This window comes from Varroa destructor, unplaced genomic scaffold, assembly GCF_002443255.2.
Source record: "Varroa destructor unplaced genomic scaffold, Vdes_3.0 BEIS01000002.1, whole genome shotgun sequence".
Lineage (NCBI taxonomy): Eukaryota > Metazoa > Arthropoda > Arachnida > Mesostigmata > Varroidae > Varroa > Varroa destructor.
In genome coordinates this window covers 49,992,513-50,019,569 of record NW_019211455.1, presented here as the reverse complement: position 1 = coordinate 50,019,569, position 27,057 = coordinate 49,992,513, and the positions used below count along the sequence as shown (strand labels likewise).

The 27,057-nt window shown below is 42.4% G+C and overlaps 2 protein-coding genes and 1 long non-coding RNA gene across 19 annotated transcripts in view; 2 read left to right on the top strand and 1 right to left on the bottom strand.

Moving 5' to 3' along the window:
- On the top strand, positions 1 to 2,239 carry LOC111245056 (uncharacterized). Of its 5 annotated transcripts, none has more exons than XR_015322469.1 (3): positions 1 to 635; positions 998 to 1,052; positions 1,457 to 2,239. It is a non-coding gene; the product is annotated as an uncharacterized LOC111245056 (long non-coding RNA). The 5 variants fall into 5 exon arrangements; XR_002671192.2 differs by having other exon boundaries at positions 1 to 720; XR_015322470.1 differs by lacking the exon at positions 998 to 1,052.
- An 808-nt stretch (positions 2,240 to 3,047) lies between these two features.
- The window catches only part of LOC111245893 (uncharacterized), a 30,509-nt gene continuing 6,499 nt past the window's right edge, over positions 3,048 to 27,057 (bottom strand). For 3 of the 12 annotated variants that reach the window (XM_086981913.1, XM_086981915.1, XM_022794858.2), the window contains 9 exons: positions 20,368 to 21,713; positions 19,241 to 19,353; positions 14,390 to 14,707; positions 12,622 to 12,686; positions 9,721 to 9,882; positions 9,213 to 9,465; positions 8,769 to 8,979; positions 8,182 to 8,406; positions 3,048 to 4,313 (listed from right to left, as the gene is read on the bottom strand). In XM_086981913.1, the coding sequence (XP_086838039.1) occupies positions 4,136 to 4,313; positions 8,182 to 8,406; positions 8,769 to 8,979; positions 9,213 to 9,465; positions 9,721 to 9,882; positions 12,622 to 12,686; positions 14,390 to 14,429 (1,134 nt within the window). In that variant the 5' untranslated portion in view covers positions 14,430 to 14,707; positions 19,241 to 19,353; positions 20,368 to 21,713 and the 3' untranslated portion in view covers positions 3,048 to 4,135. The other 9 variants (XM_086981914.1, XR_015322468.1, XR_002671515.2 and 6 more) reach the window with 9 other exon arrangements.
- LOC111245892 (sodium- and chloride-dependent GABA transporter 1-like) overlaps positions 23,963 to 27,057 on the top strand; it is a 29,885-nt gene continuing 26,790 nt past the window's right edge. The window contains exon 1 of one of the 2 annotated variants that reach the window (XM_022794855.2): positions 23,963 to 26,972. In XM_022794855.2, coding sequence (XP_022650590.1) covers positions 26,723 to 26,972 — 250 coding nt within the window. In that variant the 5' untranslated portion in view covers positions 23,963 to 26,722. The remainder of the gene's footprint in view (positions 26,973 to 27,057) is intronic. The other variant, XM_022794856.2, reaches the window with a different exon arrangement.

Here is a 27,057-nt window from a genome sequence, read left to right as displayed (position 1 = left end):
ATTCTCGATGCGCAAAGCCTTCTTATATTGAATAAAAGTGAATCATTTAAAACCAAATAAACTAAGTAAAAATTCATACAGTACATCTGCATATGGGGAAGTTAAAAATAGTACTAACTTCTTTCTATTTTTCAACCAGGTCAGCTTTAGATCAAATCACCTCCTGAAGTCTGTCTATAGAACGGTCTCAAAGGGTACAATTTTTTCGCGTCTGTTGGTTAAATGAGTTTTCGTTGTGAGCCTTCAGATGGTTAGATATTTACGCTTTGGTCTAGTAGCATCACGGCCATATGCCACATTTCTCCCTTGGCTAATCTCTAAGTCATGCCATCGACAGGTACCAAAGCTGTAGCAAATACAAGATCCTACGGTCTTTCTCATACGGTCTACTGATTGCATATGTTGGCAGGAAATGGGTCAGGCGTGATTTGCTCTGAAATGCCAGTGTCATGCGGGTCCAGCTTAGCTTACCCTCGCCAGAATTCTCAGGCGACGTTTTCAGCAGTAACATTCAAAGCACAACTAGAACCGTCTCGTCTGAAGGCAGCGCTAAAATTATGAAGGGGATTATTGACGTGATCCTAATAGGACTTTCGTTCGTACTTGCCGTGATGGCTTGCAGTGCACCATGTGATGTAATGAACCGCGTCTTTCCATTTATAAGTTAGTCTATATGTAATTAAGTCGGGTGAAAGTATTGTGGTTAGATAATGTTGTTTTGTAAGTACGATCTTCCGCTTTTTTCTTTTTGACAAAGGATTCAATGATTGAGCTCTAGTATTACACAAACATTTGTTTTCTACGTAATGTCTATATGGAGTGTTTGTACTGTAATGTTTCTGAGCATCTTGGAGGTTTTTACTCCGCAAAACTGAATAGATAGAAAAAAAATTTATCCATATTTCTTTAACAACAGAGGTCGTGCTCGAGCATATGCGTATCTTACAAGTTATTGTAGTGAAATCATTAAAATACACCTAAATAATTTGCTCCGCAGTTTACGGTTCTGTTTACGGAGATACGTGACACTGACAGGCGAACAAACACGAACGGTCTGTGATCAATTACGCATTCAAGGATATTTCTATCAAGGCTAAAAAAAATGGGCCTTCAATAAGGACGAACGGGCCAAGAGGTTTTGCGGTAGCAACATCGCCGTAGTGCGATAGCATTTCAAGGAATAGATTGATTGAAATATTATAATCTCATTTCCGGTAGTTTTGTAAATCGATAAGGTCAGCACGTTCCGTATGCAAGCATTATGCTATCGCGCTTAGTAGTCTTAAAGTAGGAGCTATAGGAACAATCTGATGGTTGATCACAAATTACCGCATCAGTTATTCATTCACGAGCGAGGACGAGCGGCCCAACCCATCTGAGTAAGTTAGCATTATTTACGAACTTATTTTTGATAGCTTACATTTCTTCTATTATATTTCATATTTTCTTTTCATAGCCGTGTAAAACCCATATTGATTGCTGCAGCCTGGTGTGCAAGGAACGCCGAAACGGCAACAGGGAATGCACCTACACGTCGGGATACGATCTACCTGAATGCAAATTCTAATAAACGCTATTTACCGATAAAAGATGTCGAAGATGAACGGTTACAACAATGGAAAGCTAACGAAGATTCGACCAGCTTGTCAGATTTTCTTCAGTGACCTTTCTTGTTTTTTAAATAATTAACATAAGGAAGTATTAAATGAACGTACGTACGTTTCTAGGCAAAGATAATCCGGGATCCGGAAGTTATCTCAGCAAATAGTCTAACTTAGCGTTCTTTTTACGCCACCCGCTGTTCGTGATGCATAACGCGTTATTCCGATGTAAGATTCAACTGTGATGGAATAGTAAGGCAGGCTTAAGAAGCTCAACTCCTAATGCTCGCTAATATAGCTGAGTCCATAAGTGTCTACGGTCCACGGTTGGGTGTGCATTTAATTCAACTAATTGGTTATACACAGTACTCTGCTGTGTTACTCAGTATAGAAAATAAGCTATCCCGTTAAGCTGATCGGCAACGACGGCCTGACTGAAGGCCACATCGGTCTTATTTTGAGCCTATTGAGCCTACGCTTGCTGCTTCGTACTCGAAAATGCAGTACTGCCCCGATAATGAATTATTAACTGTGGCCAGTGTACTCCGTGTCCACAAAGCCTAAAGTTTGATGTTTTTTTTAAGTCTAAGCACAGCCTGTGTGGCGTGCTACATTCAACATATAAGTAGACAATTCGGATCCGGATCACCGTAGTTCGGTTCAATGGACTATACTTATAACTGAAATACTGTGTACACGATAAGCGATTTGCAGTTGAAGCAGAGATTATCTCTATTCTAAAGGTAATTTTCCAATACTTCAAGTGCCATAAAAGCTCTGCTCGATATATACACTGTACGACGTACGTCGTGTAATAGCATTAATAAGTGACCACACAGAAAGACATGGTCGACCAAGTTCGATTGATATGGGTTATTGATCCGTATGACAGTCATCCAAGGGAAGAGTGATTTGTTTCCAGCTCTTGCCTATTCATCAGCGTCCTATGATCCATTGACAGCTTCCGCTGCTGTACCAGAGTAACGTGTAGATTCATTTACAGTCCATAAAGGAATGTTGTTTCTACAAACATTTTGGTAAATTTTCCTAGCTCTCTAACACATCAGCCGGCATTTTGCCCTTGTCTAGCCGTATATACAGCTTTCGCCCTCTCGCATGCACGTGCTAAAAGCACTTAGAGATACAGTAGATAAACAAAACGCGCCTCAATTCAGACGCTTGCGAATAAGGACGAACGGATCAGCTCCACAAGCAAATGTGCGCTGAAGTATTGCACGATTACGCCAGAGATACCGACAGACCAATTAATGGAGTAAATGTCTTTATGCAAGATAATCGTCCGTCGGCAAAAGAAAAAAAAATGATTAAGTTACAAAAAGCTGGAAATGGAAGGGTCGAATGGAAAAAAATGCATGTTTTTTACGCGCTCCTAACAGTATTGAGATTATGAAAGGCTCGTATTAGCACCGGAAAACAATGGCGAAATACAACGTAGTCGTCCAAATTTATTCTTTCTATATTTTCAAGACAAAACTAGGTAACTATCTAAAAATGCTCAAGCTACGTTATCTGAAATGGCATTTCAACAGTCTTCACCGTCACTTCAGAAACGAATACGAGCGTATGATACTTTATTCATAACACAATCTTCGATACATCAACAAATAAGATCAAGTTCGATCTGCTTAAGTGCTCATCTGGCAGCAGAAAAGCCTTAATTATAGGCTATACAAATGTCATGGCCATATTAATCGACAAATATAGGCATTTTATTAGGTTTTCATATAATATAGACGCACAACGGTCGGCTGACGCACCCGATCTCGGTCCGATTCATTCTCCCGTTGACTAGCTTCCGAGTTGTGTGTCTCGGTTGGTGGTCGGCTGTCTTCTCAGACGTGTCTTCGTTTAGCCAAGAGCGTGTGACGCACTTCAACCATAAACTATGATCCTGAATATGAACTTCCTACTGAACTTTCCCGATTCACCTCTAGACTATTATGAGGTATTTAGCTTATTCACGCTAGCTCTGCTTACGTTGAATGTGCCACTGTCCACTATCGAAATAGGTAAGCCATCGCCGTTTGGACTTGGCAAACTTAGATGGGTTGAATATCTACCTACTGGTCGTCCGTCTAGCCGTGTTTTTTAGTGACAACCGTACGATACGGTCGGACGTACATCAAACCGATTCGACGAATCCTTTCCCGCTCTGCTATTTCTGTTTCTCAAATTTGCCCCTAAGCAATTAATTCATTAATGGCCTCCACAGTAAAGTCGTATAAGTACTACAACAACAGTCTTGTTTTGCCTATAGCTTCTACCAGATCACGTTTGTTAACCAATGGTTTACATTTAATTACTGGTCTCAAGCATTTTGGTGCATGACCTTCTTCGGCCTGCATCGCCTCGATATCATCACAGGTCTCTTTTAACACTGAAAAAGTTCTCATTGTCGTGTCGATTCTCATAGGTAATCCGACATCCAGCCTTCGTGACCCATATATATATATATGAATAGCTGCCCAGATGTGAACAAGAGCCTTTAGCGCCTAGCTTCCATATCGAAAACTCTAGAGACGCTTCTCACCACAGTTAAAGCAGAACCTAGCCGTGACAACGAGAAACGGCGAACTGCATTTGACGCAGACGTCCGCACTCGAAGACCGAAGGTCGGTCATACTGGCCCCCGTGGTAATCCTTGGAGAGTGTCTCAGGACGTAATCCTCTGTGAAACGCCTAGAGTCCCATCTGTAATGAATGCAGCAAGAACGCGATTTTATGGCAAGTTTCTCGGCCACATTCTAACGATAGGCAAGTATGCTATCGTTAGAATGTGGCCGAGAGCTTTCGATAATGCATATGCGAATTGAAGATAGCTTAATTGTAGACTATATTTTATTATTGAGAGCCCTCAGAGACTCAGACTAGATTGAAGCGATCAGTAAAATGAGACAGAAGGGTAACAAAACAAGGCATCTAGCTTCCGTCTTTAAGCGTCTCCAAATTCTGTTTTACTTTTAGCAGTACAGAAAAGATTGAATAAAAAATTTCTGCCGTTTACATTCGATTCGTTACCGAACGTATGTATAATTGTGCCATTACCCATGCAAGGTTAGAAATTAGATCAGTGTTATTTATTTTAAGATCATTTCAGTTATAGGTTGCTGTTACATTAAGTCCAGTCGTAGAAAACGATTGACCTTGGCTAACTCGTGTACCTGTCGACACTTCGTATTTAAGATGCATTTTCATAGCCCTTCGGGTTTTCCCATTATGTCATTATCGCAGGCTAACTAACATCCACTATATGGAAAAAAATTAGTATAAATCGCTTGTTTAATTATACTGTACAAATAATATATCATCTATTTTCTCACATTAAGGATTTTTCTTTTGCATTTGATTGCCAATTAAAAGCTTAGCTCTAGCAGGCCAAATGAGCTATCGCAGTAGTTAGAGAAAAGAGTCAACAATGCCAAAGAGTATCTTGAGAAAGGCACTAAAAAGAAAAACAAAAAAAAAAAACACTGAACTATAAAAAGCATAATTTCGACTTATTCACATTCGAGCAATCCTCTAGCTTTGGCATTCAAATACACAGTATAATTTTCCAATGAAGCTACCATAACATTCGAGACAACTATACATCTCGTATACACACTATCTTACATAGTAAATTAAGGCTATTAATAATTAAGGATAGTCCAATATATCTTGCTCCTTCACGACCTTTAAAGTTTAATTACGATTCAGGTGGCGCGAGCCTACACTTGTCCACTTATTTGGCCTTCGTATATTTTGCCGGGCCTGCGATAATGATTACTTGCACTACTAACAATTAACGAGTGACGGAACCATAACGTTGTGGCTATATATATCACTGTTCGCCCATTGATTCAATTTAGTTATTTGCATTCAATTATGTCCTCTGTTAGGATCATTTTAGTTTGCATGCTTACGGGCTGCTGCCCTCGGTGTTTTGACAGTGATACGGTGCACGTGGCGTGCTGTGATACGATGGGGCATTGAGTTTTTTGACGTACATTATATCGAATAGTTTGTATAACAGGCAGTTCCGTCTCTTCAACGTGCATCGCTGCGTCATGGGATTCCGCAAATTTATCATAGCTTCTCAATTTAATTATTTTTCTCACGGTAGCGAGATCCACATTCGATTTTTGTTTTCTATTTCTGACGACTTCTGCTTGCACCTGTACCTTCTGTATAATCGGTTATGTTCTCCGAAATTTTTCAGTTGCCGTACTGCAGCGATTACCGAATCTCGGTGTTGACGGTGGTCTTGCTAATCTCACGAATCACGGATCTATTTAGGTTGGGAAGCTGGCGTGAAGTCACTGCCAACGATGTGTCTGGTTTGGGCCTAGTTTCTCCGGCGAGCTGAAGTAAGAAACCCAGTGCTGCAGGCACATACACATTTCACTTCAACAGTCATTACCGAAACATACGTAATACGTGACAATCTCAAGTTTATTAAAAAAAATCTACACTTCTCAAGCCAGTATGTCATCTATTTAGTAGTTTGTCCGGAGCTATTTAGGGGACTTGAATTATCTGTACACCACGCATTGCTAGCAAACGAAGCTTCGTAAATACCTAAACCAAGCCCTTAACTATCCGCAACTGTAAACTGAATAAGTGTCATCAAAAAAAAATAATAAGTTTAGAGGCAAAGATATTACTTAGCACCAAAGATCAAAATCTGCTACTTAGTTGACAATAGGAGCTTAGGTTGAACCTACTGAAAATTGGTGAAAATACTAAATACAAAGTTTTCCCGCAAGATAATCAGTAACTATGGGGCTCTTTTAGGAACGCAACTTGGAAAGCTAAATATAGCGGAATTGAAAAACTGATCGGAAAAACAAACTGCCATCATCGCCTTCAAGCAAAAAACGACTATGCAAAAAAGTAAAAATATGTGCCCCTCACGAACAGAGTCCAAACCGGATAGATACGCACTTAGTGTACTCCAACAATATCTTTTTACAAACAGTAGATTTTGTAGCAGATCATCGCTACCAGAACAGACTACGAAGCTACTTCGGTGGCAATCGTGGTTAGATTCGAGCATAGATTGATACTCGGATGGAAAAGAAATTGCTCGAACAGGAAATGGTCGGTGCTATCTACTATAGATTTCTAGAAGCCTCGTGGACGCGGGTAGTTACTGAACAAAGTCTCACGCCTTCATTGCCACGCTCCAAAAACCGCCTCGATCGAAGAAAACAGAATCGAACGATGGCTTGAGTCCTCATATTTTTTTACATTCCTGTAATGTTGACAACTTAGAGAATGATAACCTACTAATGGTTCTTTTCAACAGGTACGGTAATGCAAATTATAAGTAACTTCTAAAGCATTACCTTCGAATAACATATATCGAAATGAACTTTGTATAGTTAAGAAGTTGAATAACTCCTCAAGTTTTCCGACTCACTAAATTCAATATATTCACTATTTCTATTCATCAAATTGGTACATTACATTTAGCAGACAAATTGACAACAAACAATAGTTATTTCAAATAGATAACGGTAATATTATAATACAAAACAAGCAAAGTCATACAACCTGTACCGCCAATCAATGAAAAAGTTCCCATTAGTAGTAACAGGAGTGGTAGTGGTAGCTCTCTTTAAGAAGATAGCTCATTTTATTCCGACCGGAAACTGATCCTAGTTTTAGCTTTAGACGATAACATGTACTTTCAGGCATTTCCGAAGCTTTTGCAAATCAAACGAACGGATAAAGAAATTACTGAAAAGAAACTGGGCAGATCGATAGTAAATACTGCCTGTTTTAGTTACCCCGTAAACAGCTTCATTGATTCTTATTTCTGCATGATAACACCCATCGTTCTGGTTAGCAGAAGGTGCACGCAACAGTATGTTAAGTCGTTTCGCTTCGTATCAAACTTTTTCTAAAAGTAAAAGAGAACGTTTCCTGTAAACGGCCAGAAAACGCTACTCTCTACCTTTCATCAGGCCTAGCCTTCTTTTAAATAAAGCCAGCTTATTCCAGTCCGTCATATAAGCCAATTAACCCTTTAAGCGGGTAACGTCATCTCCAACCGTGAGAATATAACTTACTCACTATCCATGTACACTTATATTGTAGTGTATACATATATGCATTACAAAGAGAATTTATATAGTTTTGCAAAAAATATAAAATATCACAGGGTTCGCTGCAGCTCTTTCAGGCTAGTTTCAACAGACACTAAGCAATTGCATGCCTTCTGTCAATGCCGTTTAGGTCCGTATCTATATTGGCCTTAGCTTTGAGAACAAACACCAGGAATGGTTACAAAGTGAGCTTAAGTAGTACTTAGACGTAAATGCGTAAACTTGTAACGATATGATATGAATTGTTTCACACTTAACACGTTTTTATCCGACGATAGGCTTTTTTTTTTATCATCACAATAGCTCATGTTCGCTAAAGGTTGATTATATGCTAAATGCTAATGAATTATAAAAGAACTTTCGAATCAGGGGGCATTCATGTTCCATGATTGATTCAAGTTATTCAAGGGCAAACGCGTGATGCGCAGTAATCGTTGTACATTAGGTATCCCTTATCTAGTCATGCATACCCACTGTCGAGTTCAATAGAGGACGCTGGCCGCTTTGATAATTTCGGATCCGCGAACTCCACGCCATTGTGACCGCCTGTTCGGACTCCGGGCACCGTCCGAGGCTTCCGAATAGAAATAGGCGCAATTTGACCTTGTGATTTGCTGAATACCGCCGAGAACGTGTCCAAATTCGGGTTGACATGATTTGGAAATTTTTCCTTAAATTTGACAACCAGACCCTCTCTGGCAACGGTGTATCAAATTTAGTATCGCTATATAAAAGGAGCGAACTACTTTTCATATGACCTAAGCGAAAACGTAGTCGCGTGAAGCAGTTGTTAGAGTATTTCTATTAAAGAGGGCATAACAAGCAAATAAAATGTTGTTGATAACATTTTTCTTTTTTATACAGATACACTTAGCAACATTAAGTGGCTTTCTTACGTTATATTTATCTTCACACTAAAAATTTTATTTGTACGTTATGTGACAGTCCATTCTGCCCTCAATTGCATCACATGAATTTCCAAGGCACGCTGCCGTTCTAGTCCCCTTAGCAACTTAGTAGTTAGTTAATACTTACCGTGTAAGTAAGTCCTACTCACTTTTGTTTGTTGTTATTGTTTGTGTCGATATGCGGCGATGAGACCGCTCGTCGTATAGTCGGTATATAGCGAAGTGAATTACGAGACAGCGTTTTTCTAGAGGATACTGCGCCTCGACCCCCGTCTGAACCATCGTTACCATTTACATCTGGTGACACCGTAGCGCGTTTTCTTGGTGCCCCGCGAGATGGGGTCCGCGAGCGATTGGCCACTACAAAACAGCGATAGGTTATGTGAACGCCAGTTACACCGTGAATCATGCACCAGAGAGCTTGAAGAGCCGTTAGAGTGGGACCGTTTAGCGGTCCTAATCTAGCTAGATATCTTTGTGTTTACATAAGGTTAGACACTATCGCAATAAAGACTTTCGAGTTTCAGTTATCGTACGCTTATAAATATACATATTTATGCATGCTGTGAACAATAGCTTTTTGTCATAGTTACCTGTGTTGTTATTGTTAGTTGTTATGACCGGCTTTTCTACTATAGCTTGTATGGGTGCTTTTTTGTTCAGTGTCCTTCGAACCAGCGCAGGTTGTTTTGGGGACTCTAATTTGTGTTTCGGTTGTCCACCACGTGGCACACTGGCCGGTTTTCGTTGAATAAGTGTGCCTGTCGATTGAGAAACGTGCACCGCTTTTGACGAAAGCGTTTCTGCCTCAGTACCGATAAGATCGTTGCGACGGATGCGGGCTCCCTATAAATTTGCGGTGTTTCGTAACGTAAGACCAAAGGCCATCTCAATTCGTTGCCAATATTTTGTGCATCACTTAACTTATTTCGAAAATTTTCACCAAAAATATACCATCGTATATATCTGTTTAAATAGATGAATAAAGACTCTATTGTTGGCATTGACGGCAATAACGACGACGGCGGTGGCGCCACGCTATGGTAGCGGCATTAGTTTGTTGTTGTGATCGTTTTCAGTATCGTCTGCTATCGGACTCACTGGTTTCTTGTTTTTCTGCTCATTTCCACTCCGTTGCGTGAACACCTCGTGAGCATTATCAACATTATTGTCCAAAATAATAGCTTCTCTCCGCTTTGACTTGACGTCGAATAGTTGCTTCGGTCTGCTTTTCGACTTCTGGCAGATGGGCGTATGTCTCGCCTAACATTGATGTGACGGTGACGGGTGCGCACAAAACGGCCACATAATTGACGGCGGAGAAATCGAAAAGTAAAGTTAAATAGTAATAATAAGCGGCAAAGGTCATTTGACAAAGCAAAATCACACTAATCGTGATCACATAAGGATACACGCAACGATATACGACGCTACTCCTGAATGAATTATAGTAGATATAATACGCTTTGCGTCGCGCCACGTACATTGTGACCATTGGAAAATTGCTTATTGGACCATTGGAATTAGACACACCTCTTAAACGAGGGATGCAAAAGATAGTAAAGGATGGATTCTTCGGGTCAACATGGAATTACATTTACTTATTATCTTCTCTTTAACGATTCCAAAGCCGTTTAGGATAGTTGGACGCTGTGGTGGAATCCTACACAAATAACCAGAAATACGTAAAGCTAATGCCAATATTAGTCAGGTTCGGGTTATCGCTATGGGATATTTTTATAGCCATGCAGCATAACAACAAATCACATATATGATGGCTCGTTCGGTTGAAAACAGTTTAATCTGTGCCGAACACCACGTATTCGAAAACCTAGGAATTGTTAGTCACGACACTGCATAGATAATCCAATGGTCGCATAACATATAAGTCATAGATACATTACTGTTTTTAGCATGAACACAATGTTAAAAAAATGCGTATTTAAGCTATAATAACTAAAAGACGTTTGTTTCGTGGATGCAAAACAACGACAATTTGCAAAACAACAATTTTTTTTTATCACGCCTGTGCTAAGTAAGCCTGTGTAAGGCCCAAGTACAATGGAAAAGATCCTATTCAACGAAAAGCTGTTATGTCTAAATCTCAAGTTCGATTGAAGTTAAATTAAAAACGATAATTGGCGATGCGAATTTCTAATTTGCTTGAGGTTTCACTTGAGTGTTACTTATTCATACGTTGAATTTATTACTGAACTGCTTTTTATATAACTAACACCAATTTGTCTAGACACTCACATGCAAACGCATGTTTGTCATCCATTGAATTATCGATATCATGCAAAGATTAAACCAGTATTTCCCTTGTTATTATTATTATTATTATGCAATATAACCCTCGTTTATGCTCTTGATTAAAAATTATGCTTAGCCGGTAAGTAGGAAGAGCTCCAACTGTTCTGATTGTATAGAGCCGCTACAATGAGCCCCTCAGGGAAACAGAGTGACGTATGGAAGGTGTAGACAAGGTACATTCGACAAGCTCAACTCAGGACCATAAATAATACTAATTTATTCCTAGCGAATATATGTATATATTCATCATAGTTAGCTGAACCGGGGTAACAATGTAGCTTTTTGTATCGAATGGACTTTCGGATTATCTCGAACGGAATTCATCTATAAAGCACCGCTTGTATCGATTGACAGCCCCCCGAAGTGCGCATGTCAGCGGAGGTAAGGAAGGTAGATTTAAAAAAAAAAAAAAAAACCTAATTTCAACCGAAGTTACGGAGTTTCCCTAAATCAGCTTTTGTTGTTCACTGCAGATAGCAGCAGCAGCAGCAGTAAGTGGTTAAACGCTAGCCCTGAATTTCATTATCATATGAAAGGCAACACGTCACCATCTTGATTTGGGAATATCTGCAACACCCTCCTTACATAAATTGGGATAGAGCTTCCTTTGCATATTCATTCATTTCTTGAAACTATCTTAATTTTAAGAAACGACGTAATTATGATCAATATGCTCAGTACTAAGCCGAGCCTTGCAAGAAGCATACACATGCTATGTCTGGTTCATCAGCTTGGGTCCCATCTTTTGATCTCTCGGTGGTGTCCTGATTCATACACATGGGAATACCTTACTTAGTCCAATGCCAATTTGACAGCTGATACCGTACGCTGTGCTCTTCACAGACTTCAGAAATAAGAAGATGGATCATTCTGATCATAATACATCTCTCTGTCTCTTTCAAGTGATTCGCCAGCCAGCCAGCCAGCCAGCCAGCCCTCAAATAGTAGTGGATGGTAGGGAACGATAAGAGGCGAAAATCTCTATTGCCGATTTCAGGTGATTTCAATTCGGTTACCTGACGTGGCACCCTCGAGAACTAGAAACGCATTTCCCACACAGATCCATCGAGAAAAATGAATGAAAAAAGCATCAAAGAAAAATACTCATTCGCCACCTCCTTAGAATAATAGCACTGATTGACAACAACCAACCGCGCATTAGACCTGCCCTCTGGCGGGCTCGTCACTAAATTATGATTCGGTCACACGCAAACGCCTTGTCGATAACGATGTGAACGATTTTTTTTAACTTGAAGTTACAAATCGCTGCTTTGGCTATAAAGCTCCCAAGCCGAAAAGTATGTATAGCATAGAACGTCGTTTCACTTTGTGTGAAGCAATGTAAAATTGAACGTAACCATTTCTAACGTAACCATATGGCACCCAACTGAAATAGTACAGTCATCAATCAGGACGATCGTCATAATTACGAACCCGCTTTGAAAATCAACTTTCGGTCTGGGCAGATCCATCGTTGGGGGGGGAAAGTAACGTTTTTATTAGTTTTAAGAAGTATTAGATCGATGACAATCGCTATACTGACCCTTGTTACAAGCCTGTTATAACAGGAAGATATTGTTTGAAACCCTGTTTTTTTTCTTTCTTTCTTACTTGCCGATCTCCAATATATGCGTCTCGCCTTGATTATCTATTGTCTGCACTAAGTCATAGGACTCAAACAGGACTCACCAACGCTTCAGGCCAAAACTTTCGCCCACATGTTCCGCACGGCATAAGCTTATGGGCGACGTCCTCTGGAACATAACAATTGTACGCGCTGTTTTATTCTATTCGACGTTTAGAAAGAGGCCCACCGAACGAAAAAGTTTACCGTCTGCTAACATCTTCGTATCTATACCACGACATACTGCAGCTCCACGCTTGGAGCTACTTTATGTGCTGATCTTTAAACAACCTATATCTGAAAAAAGTCCCAATTAAAATAGTCACGCGAGACCCACAGTTTAGTTACCTAAACTCATCGTGTAGTTACTGTAGTAAGTGTCTATCGAATAAGTTGTACAGCTAAATAATAGTTTGACAATAGTTAAACCAATTGAATTTATTCCATAAATTCATGTGATAATAAATTGATTGACCGTTCTAGCCTGCTTTCCCTGCTGCCTAGAAATAGTTGGGCCTGAGAAATGGGTGGGTAATAATACCACACGCTAACTTGACCGAATGAGCGATTGATTTCGCTTCTACAGCAATATCATTATTATTATCTAGTTCTTTTTAGTAGTTAAAGCACTAGGCAATAATTCGTTGCAACTACACGCTTAAAAAAACGTAAGGCTCATTGTGGTAAGTCGTCACAAGAAGATCCGTACAGACGTGAAGAAGACAAGGTTCGGCGATTCTAGCTGCGTTCGGTTCCTATACAGAATTAGATGGACTATTATTGATCAGAGCGAAGGATCTTGCAACATGCTTATTCACTAGTTATTCTAGTGGATGTAATGGCGCGCCGTCGGTGACGCGTATATTGTCTGTGCACAGTACCACACTTGCTAACCTATAATAGACTGTGCCGTTAAGTTCAGACCGCAAATTTAAGATTTAAAGTTACGCCATCGTTTAGGTATAAGGGTCCTAAAAAGCATCGACGTCTAAGAAGTGCTTCCAATAAGTAAGTATTGTGTACAACGATCGCAAGCCGTAATTAGCTCTTTCGGGGCCACACTAATTACGTCTACTGTCTAGAAGAAAAACGAAAACGAGCGTACCGATGATGATAATGATAGTTTAAGTCGAACGTTAGAGTATCCAAACGATCTCTTCCGTTTATGGTATAAGTTACTCTCGTACTGCCTCTAACTAGCTCGTCGGGCTCGATTTCCAAATCAACGACTCGTCTATCAGAGCGTTAACAACGAATATCTGTCGCTCACCTGCAACTGCACTTCCCCGATTCGGGCCGCTGCTGTCTGCTATCAACCCCCCAACCGAACTGCTCTAACAATCAATCATCAGAACTGCGTTTATTTCTATACATTAACTCGCGAATCCGGAAGCACATTTCCTAAGGTACTTAACTGTCTTGAACGTTTGCTCACCAATGACTCGAGCTCGAGGAGCGAATTGCGCGTCTTTCACCCCTCTTACTACAGAGAGTCAGTGTCTTATTTGCTTGTTCTTCAATCTTTATCTACCTCCTCACTAACTTATTGTTAGCTAAAAGTTCGGGAAAGACTTCGCCTACGGCCTCTAACAACTTCTGCTACTACCACTGGAATAGTGCTATTATCCAATGATTCACGGTTGAATAGTTTAAGAGATAGAAGAATTCTTTAACCAATTAGAGGGAATCTTAATTCTAACCCCCAACTTTGACCGCTTGTGAAATCACACACAATCGAAAAGCAAAGTGTTTAGTGTCAAGTGTCCCCCATTAACGATGCCGATAATCGGCATGATGGAGCTTTATGTTGGTTTGGTTCTCCTTGGTACTTACCTATCCTAGGTGAATTATCAGCTTCACCGTCGATCGGCATATCGGCGGGACGTGCAGATCCTGCGAGAACGAACTTCACCGCCACGAAACGCAATGGGTTGTCGTTTGTGTCAAGACGGTTGCCTTAGAAACCCGCCGAAACGCAGCAGTATCTGAGCGCGTTGCTTAATGAATGTGATCCGCTACGACCGAAGGTGGCCAGTCGGCAAACGAACATGGGGCGAACTAGATCGAACGGTGCGCACGCCCGTCTGCTCGCAACTTCAGCCTACTCTATTACAGGGGTTGTTTAACTGCCACTGCTATTCCACGCCGTACCTGTATCGAGCGAATAGAATAGGCCTTACTCCGCATCGAAGCCCAGCTGTCCACGACTAGGTCTACATGAATGTATATGCACATACGGATGAAGGAGAAGCGAGCAGGACGGTATCGCGTGTATCACAGATATCTTGTCTAGTTGAAGTTAACATACAAAAAATAGAGAGAAAAACTGAGCTGCTAGCAGTGTTGACAATGTACCGTATATATATATATATATATATATATATATATATATATATATAATGAGAAACTGCTGAATTTGTCTTAGTCAGCCAGATATTAACTGTTTAAGAAAGACTGTAGAACCTTTTGTCCAATGTTAGCAGTGACCGTAATAGTAAATCTGAGGCCGTGACCATTAATAGCGGCTATCTCGAACTAGAGAGGACGGTGTCGTTATCATTGTGATCGTACCATATTGGCCGCCATTGTTGAGTACAACAGTTTCGCAGTCAAATAGGCAGATATATACTACCGTTTTGCAGCTTAGTTGCAACGAGTTCAGTAGATTTCTGCTTTCAAGGCTATAAGTGTAGAACTTATTTCGTTCCGAAGAGGTTTTCATAGGCGTGTGCATCGGTGCAAACATACTATTATATGTATGCTTGATTTTTTTTAAGTCGCCACTGTTGCCATCGAGACCGCATTGGTAACGAAGATCTAATCCGATAGGACTGCCCGGGTCAATTTTTCAGTACAGCCGTTATTAGCAGCGTTTTCTTTTATCATGCCTGAAAAAGTTTCAGTAATTTAGCCTCTGCGACATACACTGCGGCAGAACAAATCGATGAGTGAGTAGATTTTCTGTTTGTCAATAATCAAACGCTGCTGTTGTACCTGCAGCAAATCCTATAGAGTAGAGAAGAAGAAGAAGAAGATACTGCATGGAACAGAGCCGGTTTCCGGCCGGTCAGGCGCTCGCGCTACGGAGCACCAAATGGAAATATTACAGCTCCGGCCGAAGCCCAGAACGCCCAAAGGGGCGTTTCACACGCTTCTAGGAATATCGACGGACCCCCGCTAACCTCTATCTTGACATGAAGTCACCATCCCTTTCCCTTCAACAGTTCTCTATTTACGTGAACGGGTTTACGCCGGTTGTTTTTCCCGCTAACGATAGAAGGATGCTTATCATGGCCTCACAGGCGAAAACCCTGTGACCATGGTCTAACTTTCCACTGGGCCTGATCCAGACTCAGCGAAAAAATAGTGCTCGTAACCTAACGCCAAGGTCTCTCCCCCACATATTTTTCCCCTTACCCATGAGCTATCCCACTTACCGGGCGCTTCACCTACTAAAGACCTCCTACTAAGGACTTACTAAGACTAACGACTAGAAGATAAAGGATAATTTTTATCGTCGTCGCTATCGTTGCTCGTGGTGCTTACGTCGTTAGGGTTGTTGACCACTGCGCTTTAACATCTTGAGGGGGGGGGGGTTGAGTCTTCTAAGAGATGTAATGATTTTAGTGGAATTTACCAATGATGGAATCCAGATCGATAATATTATGGTTTGCCTTTGATAAGAATTCGTTGCCAAGAAACATGGGCTGCGGTACAGCATAGGTATTTATGTCTCCTTGCCGGACGCAAATCGGACTCAATGAGGAGCCGAATATTTAATAGGTCAAAAATGACTAAACTTCAAGGATACATATTGCAGAGTTTACGTTTAACATAACATTCTACCTCGATGAGGATGAGTTTCAAATGTTTAATAGTAAACAAACGTATTTCAGCAGATTTAAAAACTGCGCGCCACATACATCAATCTTATCAGAACTAAAGTGTCGTGTCGACAAAATAGCTGATCTTGATTGCTGCAGGAGTATGGTGGACAAGTCGCAAAATATAATGTAATCGGAGACTCTAGTTGCAAAAGGGACCCGGTGATTCTTCGGACCGCGTTTAACTTACACTGCTTCATAGACATTTTGCTAATTTTGACAGCATCGACGTAGGCCATACAAAAAAATAAAATCGAGGTTAAGAAAAATGAAGACAGGTTACTGATAAGCATTGCAAGTAGTATTATGTTTCAGTGAACTGAGAACGAACCAGTACGTTCTTGGTTTTGCAGAAAATTGCTGAGCTTGCGCTGGGTATAGAAGTCCAGATCACATGTTTGTTTATCCCAAATTGAATCTATTTCTTTACTACGGTGATGGAGTGTCTCTAAAAATGCTATTTAAGAATTGAAGTGGAGCTGAGCAACGCAATACTATTAGTTTGTAAAGAACGCAGCCAAAACTACCACCCGTTTTTTTCTACATAATTGATGCTTTCCTATACTGCCATGACGTTATCCTTTGTCTACAATGGGAAGAAAATAAAAAATGTACTGATTCTTTTTTCCCTTCCCAGTGTTAGCCATCTAGTATAGATCCCCTTTTATCAAGAGCATTAAGATGTTCGGTACCCTTTTCATTTCCTCGGACGTTCGTAGCCGCCTCAGCCCAAGCAGTTTCAAAAAGAGATGAAACCCCATGGCCAAATCGAAGAACCAGCAGAATTTCGAAGGATCAGTTTGGAAACTTAGCTACAAAAATGTGTACGATACTTCAGCCATTGTTAGTCCAGTTATAGTCAAACGATGTCCGCTACGCAATACTGAGAAAACGACGTTGTATTTAGACATATTGTTTTTGCCACTGTCCATATATCATCATCAACTGGCAGCACATGCGAGTGATTGACCGACCGTTTCCCTCCGCCGCACTCGAGGACCGAGACATCATAAATCCCGTAATCACATTACGGTGCTAAAAGCTTTGGTAATTTTCCGTTATCATTATTACACGTATGCGTCTTTGTGTAAAGTAGTTATAATTTATGAGATGGTGGATGTTATGTGTCGCGAGATGCTGGGGCAACACAACCGTGTTTGTCGTTAAACGGACCGGTAAAGGATATCGGAGATCTGTTTTTTCAATTTGTCTATTAATATGCCGTTCATTTGCTAGCGAGCTTTCGTCTTCTATAGTTTTTGGCTCCTCAGGATAGATCTTAAATACCCTTTTTATCTATAATCAATTGTGTCATTACACCTATACCATCGATACCTAACACATACAAAAACAAGACTATGCTGTCGTATCGCACAACTTTTATAATTTCAAAAATGGGTTTGTTGAACGCAATGAGCCTTGTTCACCCAGTTTGTAATTCCAAAAGTTCTAGGTTGCTTTCTCGCTATTCGCTATTACGCGCAGAGACTCGCGCCTTTAAGTTTTATTTCGATCGGGCAAAATTAGTGCCGAAATATACGTTATTGCCGCTGACGATAATACCCATGCGTCTATTTATTTGAGTGAAATCGGCTTTCAGATTGATATATTAGATCCTAATGTAATTACCGATGTTCTTTGTTGAGCAAAGGATTGCCAGCGTTCACTAGCTTGCCTTGTTTCTATTAACTTTTGCCTTTCGCACCTTTCCAAAACGAAACAAAATAATTTAAATTTCCATTAGCCTTTATGACTTTTGCTTCTGTTTTGTCTCACCTAATCCTACACACAATTGCCGCTATGTGATGATTAAACTTCGGTTGGTCGAATTTCTCTGGCGAGGGTAGCGGGTAGACCAGAGACAGCCTAGATATTGCGGCAGTGACACAGAACCTGAATCGGGTGAAGTAAGGGAAATCAATTTCTTCCTCCCTCGAGGGCTATTTCGATCGTGGTCATCGAGGATCGTAACGGCAGAAATGGTAGGCCAACCCAAAGTTATAGACCCAGTTAAGTCCCTCGCCGCCGCCGCCAATTCATTAGCAACTATTTAGTATTGTTCAGCTGCCGTCGGTTAAAATAGCAAATAGTATCGTAGTCCATCTTCGGTTCCATGTCCGTCCGCTTAGCCGTCCCACGACATTGACGAACGATGTAGTTGCTTCTTAGAGATAGGTAGGCGGTGAGATCATGCTGGTCAACTTTGGGCAGCAATGACGGTTCGGCACGCTATCGGTCTTTCCATGAGGATTCTCAGGTTGACAGACACGAACGTCTGCCCGTCTTAATGCGTTACACAAAATGGCGTCGCTAGTTGTTACAGTCGTGCAACAAGACGTCCCTTAGACAATAGTAGAAGCGCCAGGCTCAGTCGTTACTGGCGGTAACATTGCCCTCAACCACACTCGTCTACTGGCTACTTAGATCATGCATTTACCACAGCCACCGCTAGCGCCGACGTCGTCACCATCACCTCCCTGGACTTGCCCTCTGGGGTTAAAGGCTGGCGTCTCTGATTCCAAGCGAGAGGTGGCCAGCACGTGATGGTGGGACGAACAGCGACAGATTGGCCATAAAGCTGAGACATGGTCGTACCGCCAAGAGGGCAGCAGCTGACGACATAAACTGCTGCTACTAATGTTAGAACCGCTGATAGTGGATACCTGTAGCAGATGTAGCCCGGCCTTGCTGTCTTGCCCCTTTCTGCAGATAATTGGCCTCGCTAGCAATGAAACTGCGCTTTTTTTTGCAAAAGACATAGCAGCAGGTTAAACATCGTACGTCGTCTGCTTTCGCCTACCTTGGAGCTAACAGAGCACTTTTTCTATGGCTCCGATTTTGTGATCGTCTTTGTCGTCGCTACCGTCACCTTTACCAGCCGCATCGCTACGTTGTCGATTCACGAAGCTACCGCTGCAATATAATCAATTATTATTATTAGTAATGGACGATGTGAGTCCAAAAATGGTCACCTGCGTAATTGTTATATCACTATACCACGTTATATCGTCAACAATCTGAAGGGCTGTTAAACCAACATTATCAGATCCCTGCAGCGACCTCGAAGGAAGCTAAATTTGTATAGCGAAGAGGTTCGACTACCGGAAGGTGCGTGACGACCTAGCGAGAGTTTTAGAATGAGTCATAACTAAATTATATGCACAGGCAACACATAGATAGGGAAATATTACAAAACAATACAGATAGGGTTTCGATGCGCAACCAGATTATAGCGACTGTACAAAAATTATGCGGAGAAAACTACATATAAGCTATACATTTGCGTTGCGTACGGTGAACGTTACTATGTTTGTAATACCAATAATAACAACTTGTGTCAGGTTATAATGAAAAAAAATTCAGCTCGCAGTGTTGGACCTTTATAAAGCTTGCGAGCTGTCTGCCAAGAAACGCGACGATTTCAGGACAAAACAGAACAGAACAGAATTTCTACAGGAACATAAAATAATCGTTTGATGCAAAATTGTTCGTTCATTTCTAATATCTTCTTGTTCTTCATGGAAATAAATTCGTAATAAGATAGAGAGTAACGCATTATAGGCGGATAACGTAACCTTCATCAACCGTCTGCATCTAGGCTGGAAACAATAAGGCAACTTCATTCCGTTCAACCATTTAGACCTATCTATGTCCTATGCACACGTATGGAGCAATCTGCAATGCATTGATGCCCTTCCAGATAGATAGATCCAAAATTAAGACAACACTGTTTCTCCGAGGAACAGCATCTTCTTTAATAATAATAAAGGCTTTTCCTGTCATACTACGTACGTGTTCACGTATTTACAACTGTGCGGTTTGTAACTCCAGTCTTGAGGCAAGGTGCAACTTGATCATAATATATATGTATATACGTTTAAATAACAATCCCTAATTAACAAATCCGTCGCTTTATATAACTCGTACCTTCGTATGCTTGTCTTCCTCGAGGACATAGCCCCACACATCATTCGAACCGTAGCCTTATCGGAATTAATTGAGATCTACTGATGCAATTTCCTTTTCTTAAAGGAGCTCCATCTGCCTTTCCCTTTCCACAGGGTGTCAGGGTACGTTACTTGATACGCTCGTTCAGCGTTTGTTGGTACCATCATACCTTGTACAACACTGTGCCGATGTGTCACAGGGCCCTCCCTTTCCTTTTCTGTGTTATGTCGGCAACTGTTGCTCTTGCTACAACAGCAGCAACCTTTTCGCAACAACGGCCCCACAGTTGCCCACCGCCAGAAAGTCACGTGATCGGCGCTATCTGTCTATTTGTCCAAATAGAAAAACAACGCAAGGCAAACTAGGCCTGCTCCCACTCAGGACGCGTAGATCGGCAGGCAGGCGTCTGCTCACCTTAAACCAGCGTAGATGTGGCGTCAAGCCTTTTTACCGCTTTAAGCCAATACATAGGATACAATCAGACTAGCAAAATATGCGAACGAAAAGACAATGGCTGCATTTGTTAGTGGCGGAGAGAGAGAGAGAGAGCGAGAGAGAGAGGGGAGAGGGAGGGAGAATGGCGCGCCAGTCGTGTTGGATACCAACAGACAGCCCGCTGCTTCGGAATGGTGGTCGGCTTTCCTCACCACCCCAGGACAAACTCCTTAGGCCACGACCAGGGGGCGCTGGCAGCCAGGTCCACTACAAACGTAGTTGTCGAATTATCACGTACTTCGCGTATTGCACGAATTTTGTCGTCTGAGGTAATCTGGTGACAGGGATATTGAGTGACAGGTTGACACTAGCTAGCAAGCGAAACAAATATTAGCTAATGAAATTAGGGTCTCGTAACAGGAATCGAAGTAAACATTAACTGAAACAAAAATTGACCAAAAAACGACTAAAAAATACATCGATCCCTCGTAAACTGTGCGCTAATTTTATTTGCCGTCAAAAAAACTTTACCGATCGCTTAGTGTTCGTATAGTAGAATATACATTTGACATGGTTGTCGCCTACAGTGGATAGACATAAAATTCGATTGCAGCAAGACATTTGATGTTTTTACGAAAATTTCTCTTGAGTTTTCTGTTGGCCTACTTAAGGTAGGCGCGCTGAACAGCATAGGGTACGTGGTTGAAATTGCACAGTGTGTGACGGCGACATTTATACATACCGAGCTAGGGTGCAAATATCTATTTTTACTTAGCCGGACTTCCATATACAGTTTCTCTACGTACGTGTTTTTTTCCTTCATCGGTTTAGAAGTCAGATTGTTCAATGCGTCCGTAAGCAGCAGCAGCGACAAGGTACCTGCTTAGTATCTACATCGCCAGAAATGTATCAGTGTTAGTACCATTCTGCCTCAAACCAGCCGATTGTCAACTGGCACCGTTCAATGACATTGTGTTGTCTAAATTGATTGGTAAAAAAACCAATTCGAATATTTTTCTGTTCAATAATGTAACTATATAATTACGGTAAAAGTAATAATATTCTTAGCAAAAAAGAGCTAAATTCAATTTTCCAATAGTCTGCTAACTGTAAAATGAAACATAAGTACAATAAATGGCGAGACTGCTAAAAAATAATGCCTCACTCATGGTATTGGCGTAACATGAATTTCATTCGGAAAACATACAAGGCCTGCGTGCGCTCCAGGACTCTTTTGAACAAGTCGGTACCTGAGCGACTCAGGTAACGAATAGGGCTTTAGGCAATTTTTTAACCAATAGAATAGGATAATACACTCTACTCATACGTGGCTAAATATGGGCGGATATGGGTAGTATTTAAAGGGTACTATATACACCATAATAAATGCATTTTAAACGCGAATGCTGGTACTGCAGGCAATCCAATTTGCCCTTGTGACGATATTGTGAGTATACGACAGCGTCGCTATCTTCGATGTCGATAACTACTTTCCTCCTGTTCTCTCGATCGTGATATAAGCAACAGCTGATGATCCTTATTACCTGACAATATTACTGAAGTATTACGTCTGAAGTGTAGATTCATATAAGTTACATGTGGCACGACTATATTTACCAGTTATTTCAATCGTTAGTCAGCAAAGACTATTTCGATTCGATTAGATGGGTCTTCTTTCGGACACCCAAAGGGGGCAGTCGCGAGGCAGGAGCAACAAATCTCGAAGGGATGATGTTGTAAAGTGTGTCGCTTGAAAGGTTTCCACGGCGTTCGCTACCACAGCCTGGTCCGCGTCAGGACGCAGCCTAGTCTACTAATCACTACGACATTTCGACGAGCCTACCTCATAAAGGTACCATTTTAGATGGCATACTGCCAATAGCTCTTTCTGATAGTCTTTTTTTCTGGTTTACTCTTCCGTCAGCGGGTATTTTGTCGTCTGACATCTGAGTCTTGACGATGACGGTACGCTAGCTTAATCAGCCATTCAACTCTATAGGCTAGGCCTATATAGTTTTTCTACAAATGCACCCATTTGTATGCTGCTCTGGCACGTTCAAAGCTGTAAAGAAAAAATGGGAAAAGAGAGGTGGATATATTGCTTCAGCCTTCCTAACATCTCCTTCGACGGCAAACAAAAGAGCAATGGAGCGGCGTGGAGCCAAACAAGAGCATCAAGGATTCAACAACACTACAAATACTGAGTAAGCCTCCTAGCCGAGAAACAAGCTTCGTAGCCGAATGAAGGCTATTACAACAAGAGTCCCTTCAGTTTTCAGTAATCGCTGACTGGTTAGAAAGTAATTTAGGTAAGGCGTCTAAAGTACATGTGTCCAACTCACAGCTCATCGTTAAGAAAAATTTGAACCGGGCACGATGTTTACAGGGAATACGATCCAGGTAATTTTATCGAATCCTAGGAGATTCGTATCTTAGATAAATACACGCTTAGATATGGATAAAGAGTGCGCTCTTTAATGAGTTGTCATTTTCTATTTACAAAACATTAAAGATAACTTCAGTTCTTATCATTACCATTGAATACTTTTAAACTCTACTTACGCAGAAATACTTTACTACTGAAATTATCTAATTAACGTCTCCCCTTTTCCCACCTGAGCAACCCTAAACCGATAACAAGCTAACTCCTAGTAAATAATTATTTCTATAGGAAACAAAGCCAGTGCATCACGGCAAATTAAATGCCTCTTGCCGCACCTATTTGTGTGTGCCTATAGGGTGTTCGATTGTTGTCTATGAGGTTCAATTAATTCGTTTTACGTGTCAGTCATTATATGTGTGTGCTGCCATCGCCGCCTTTGCGACAGCGAAGGTGTCGGTACCCCCGACCTTGGCGGACGTTAGGCCTCATGCCCTCCTCCATTTGGGATTTCTCTTAGAGCGCGCCCAAGTGACAGCGGCGGCGGGAGCAGCAACAGCAGCGGCGTCCTTGCCGCTTGGTGCCTACCTGCCCTCCCTCCGCCATCTCTGGTACATTCTATACGATTTCGACCCCCCCCCCCGTCCCCTTCCGAACGGTGCATGCCCAACCCACGACACCAGTCTGCTAACCGGCCTCAAAGCCGCGCCTGTCCATTTGACTGCTCAACTAAGGCGTTGTGGCCTGCCTCTACTAGCACCCGTTGAGTCCTGTTGCTTCTGGCCCACCAGCACCCTCTCCGGCTGCTGACAGACGAAGTGTGTCACGCTGTTGGGATCAAGTGCTCCTAACGCACGCTGCTAGGATTTGTTGACCTAAGGCTCTGATGGGACAGCGTTTGAATGAATTATATGACGTTAGCAAAGTGACTGTTTAGCTAGTCTCATCAGTTGGCCTGCTGTCGATTTGCTTCGGAAGCAAAGCATGAAGTGACGATGAAGGTTGCGAAGGTCGACCTAGACCCCAGAAAATAGTGATGGTTGAAGCGCCATAGCTGACAGACCGATTCAGTGAGTGGATACGTGTTGGACGACAGATGAGATACTACTGTATTATTGTTGCTGCTGTTACGACTAATTTTGATTGACGGATTTAGCGTTTTAGTAACGCATTTGGCCTGCGCAGGCGAATCACTGTCCTTATCTACACCCAGTGAGGACTCAAGTACTGTGTGTCTTCAAGCCGCGATCTTTTATAGTTAATGACGATAGGTGAGTCGTACCATACGCTACGCTTTTCACCAACTCCTTAATCAGATCTTGACGAGAGATATCGCCAAAACCAATCGCAGGAGGCTCAATGACTTGCTAACTTTCCACAATGGTGGACCTCACAGTGAACTATAACGATACGCACATGCCAGCCATTGTCATCTTCGTTTGTGCCATGTACTCGATTCAAGCGTACGTCACTATCGAGCCCCAATCCTGAGTCATCGGATAAATCGTTGCTTGAGTGGCTCTGTCTCCCTTCACTGTCAGCTTCTTTCTGGGTTCGATTACAAACGACGCCTATCGTTTCGATAGCTGGCTTCTGGCAGCGGTACATCGCGTTCCATTTAAGGCATTCAACTTATTAACTTCAGATGGGAGTTCTTAGAAATTCTCTCTTTCGTCTTCTGTGAGCGTCTGCCATACCGAAGCCTTCACGCGGCTAGCCGCTTACTATTTCTTTGATCCTATGCGAAAAGTATTCGTTATTAGTTAGAACTACAGTTCTTTTCGACCAAACACGAATACAACTGTAAGAAATAAACAAACAAACTCGACCTAATACTAAGCGCATTGCGTTTATCATGCAGGATCACGCGATTGCACCTCACATTGCATTTACGACAATAGCCAATACGCCTTTGCATTCGCGGCTAAACAAGACGTCTTCGTGATGCTTTTTTGGACGCAGTTTGATCTTCACAGCCTGTTTACTTGTACCCTTGCGCGAGCTCTATTTCTGTACCCCTAACGAGCGCCTTTGTCACCGGCCGTGGTTCAGCAACACAACCTGTATAGTACGATCTGTTAACCCAATTCCCGAGAAGGTGTGTATCCATTTAGATACATAATTAACTAAATTAATAGGCCCCAGTTTTATTTATTTCGTGAAAGGCAATCCCGCCGTATTGTGTCAGAAAGCATTTCGACGTCTCGGCTTCGTTAAGCAAAAGCTGCCATTCTACCTCTCCTCCAGATCTCGTAAGACGTCGTAAACGGATAGTGCCTCTGGAGCCTGCAGGCCCACAAGTCCTAAGGTGGCTTCTGAGACGTTCAGTCACTACACCTTCCCCTTAGATAATTGTATATTGTTGTCGTACGACTTCTATCTACGACTGCTTGGACAGAAGCGAACACGTTAGCAGCGGTTGTCATCGATTCCGCACAGACGGCATCAAAGTCCGCTGTCTTATCATTTCTACCGGCGGTTATGGTGAGTCCGCATCAGCCAAGCTCAAGTCAGAACGGCAACAGGAAACAAGGACGCCCCCGGAAGTCGGGTCTTTCAGGTCTATTGCAACAAGGACATCAGAATCTGCGTCGTCATTGAGGTCACTATCAACAGCGCCATCATCACGAACACAAGCGTCAACATCAACGATATTAACATCAAGGGTTGCTGGTGTCGCCGGCAGCGACCGCAACACCACCATCAAGTGTAGCAGCGACGGCCGCAGCTACCGAAGGCGAGCGGCGGCACGAGACGAGCCGCTACTAGGAGAGTGCAGCGAGAGAAACATTGCCGCTGCCACCGCCGCCGTCGTCGTCATAGACAGCAGAGGGGACCACAGCCAGAGTATTAACTCGGGCACTAACAACATCGCGATACCGACGATCATCGCCACGATCGGCAACACCGCAAAGAGGATCACCCGACGCAGCAGCCGTCGCAACATTACACCAGTCGCGCTAGTCGCGAATACGGCCGAAGTAGCAGCAGCAGCGCCAGGTACCGCCGCCTCTTTTGCAGCCAGAACGCGGCGACGGCCAGGGTGAGTGCCGCCAGTGTAGTTGCCGGTGGCGCCGCCGCTGCCGAGAGCAGTGGAAAGAAGGTCGGACTGGCGGTGAATCTCTACGTACAACTGGAGAAAGAAAAAACTCAGGGCGAATAGAATTCAGCAGAGTTCGAGGAAGACAACAGCTGCACGGATATTAGAGACCGTAGAGCAAAACCAGGAATACTTGAAGAAAGGGCACCGAACCTATCATTGTTGATAGCACCGTCTCGGGAGGGTTGCCGCCAATAACAACTTGTGGAAAGAACGCCGTCCGAACAAAAAAATACCCAGAAAAACTCTACCGCACAAAGGAAAACAAAACACTACCATTTGCCCAGTGCTGGGAGTAGGTGGCAAGTTGACCCACTTCTAAAGTCATCGGTGCCATCATACAATTGCATACGGACAGTGCGTCGGAAACAACAGGAGACAGGATTTCAACTGAAGCCCGGTTAGGGCAGAAGTCACTGATGAAGAGCCAGGATAGTGCGGGTGGAACCCGCTACGAGCTCGCCTATGATGGCAAAGGAGAACTCGTGTATGATGATCAGGAAGCTGGACCCCTGCCCGCCAAGTGCGTGCCTGGCGACTCCGAAGAAGAATTGCCGGTCCGCGGCAACTGGGGGGGCAAACTCGATTTCATCTTCGGTTGCGTCAGCTACGCTGTCGGACTCGGCAACGTTTGGCGATTCCCGTACCTTGCCTACGAGAATGGCGGTGGTAAGTGCGTTTCATCCAGCGAACAAATACCATCACTGTTTTCAATATCATGATGATAATTATTGCTACTGATACCACTGCATCT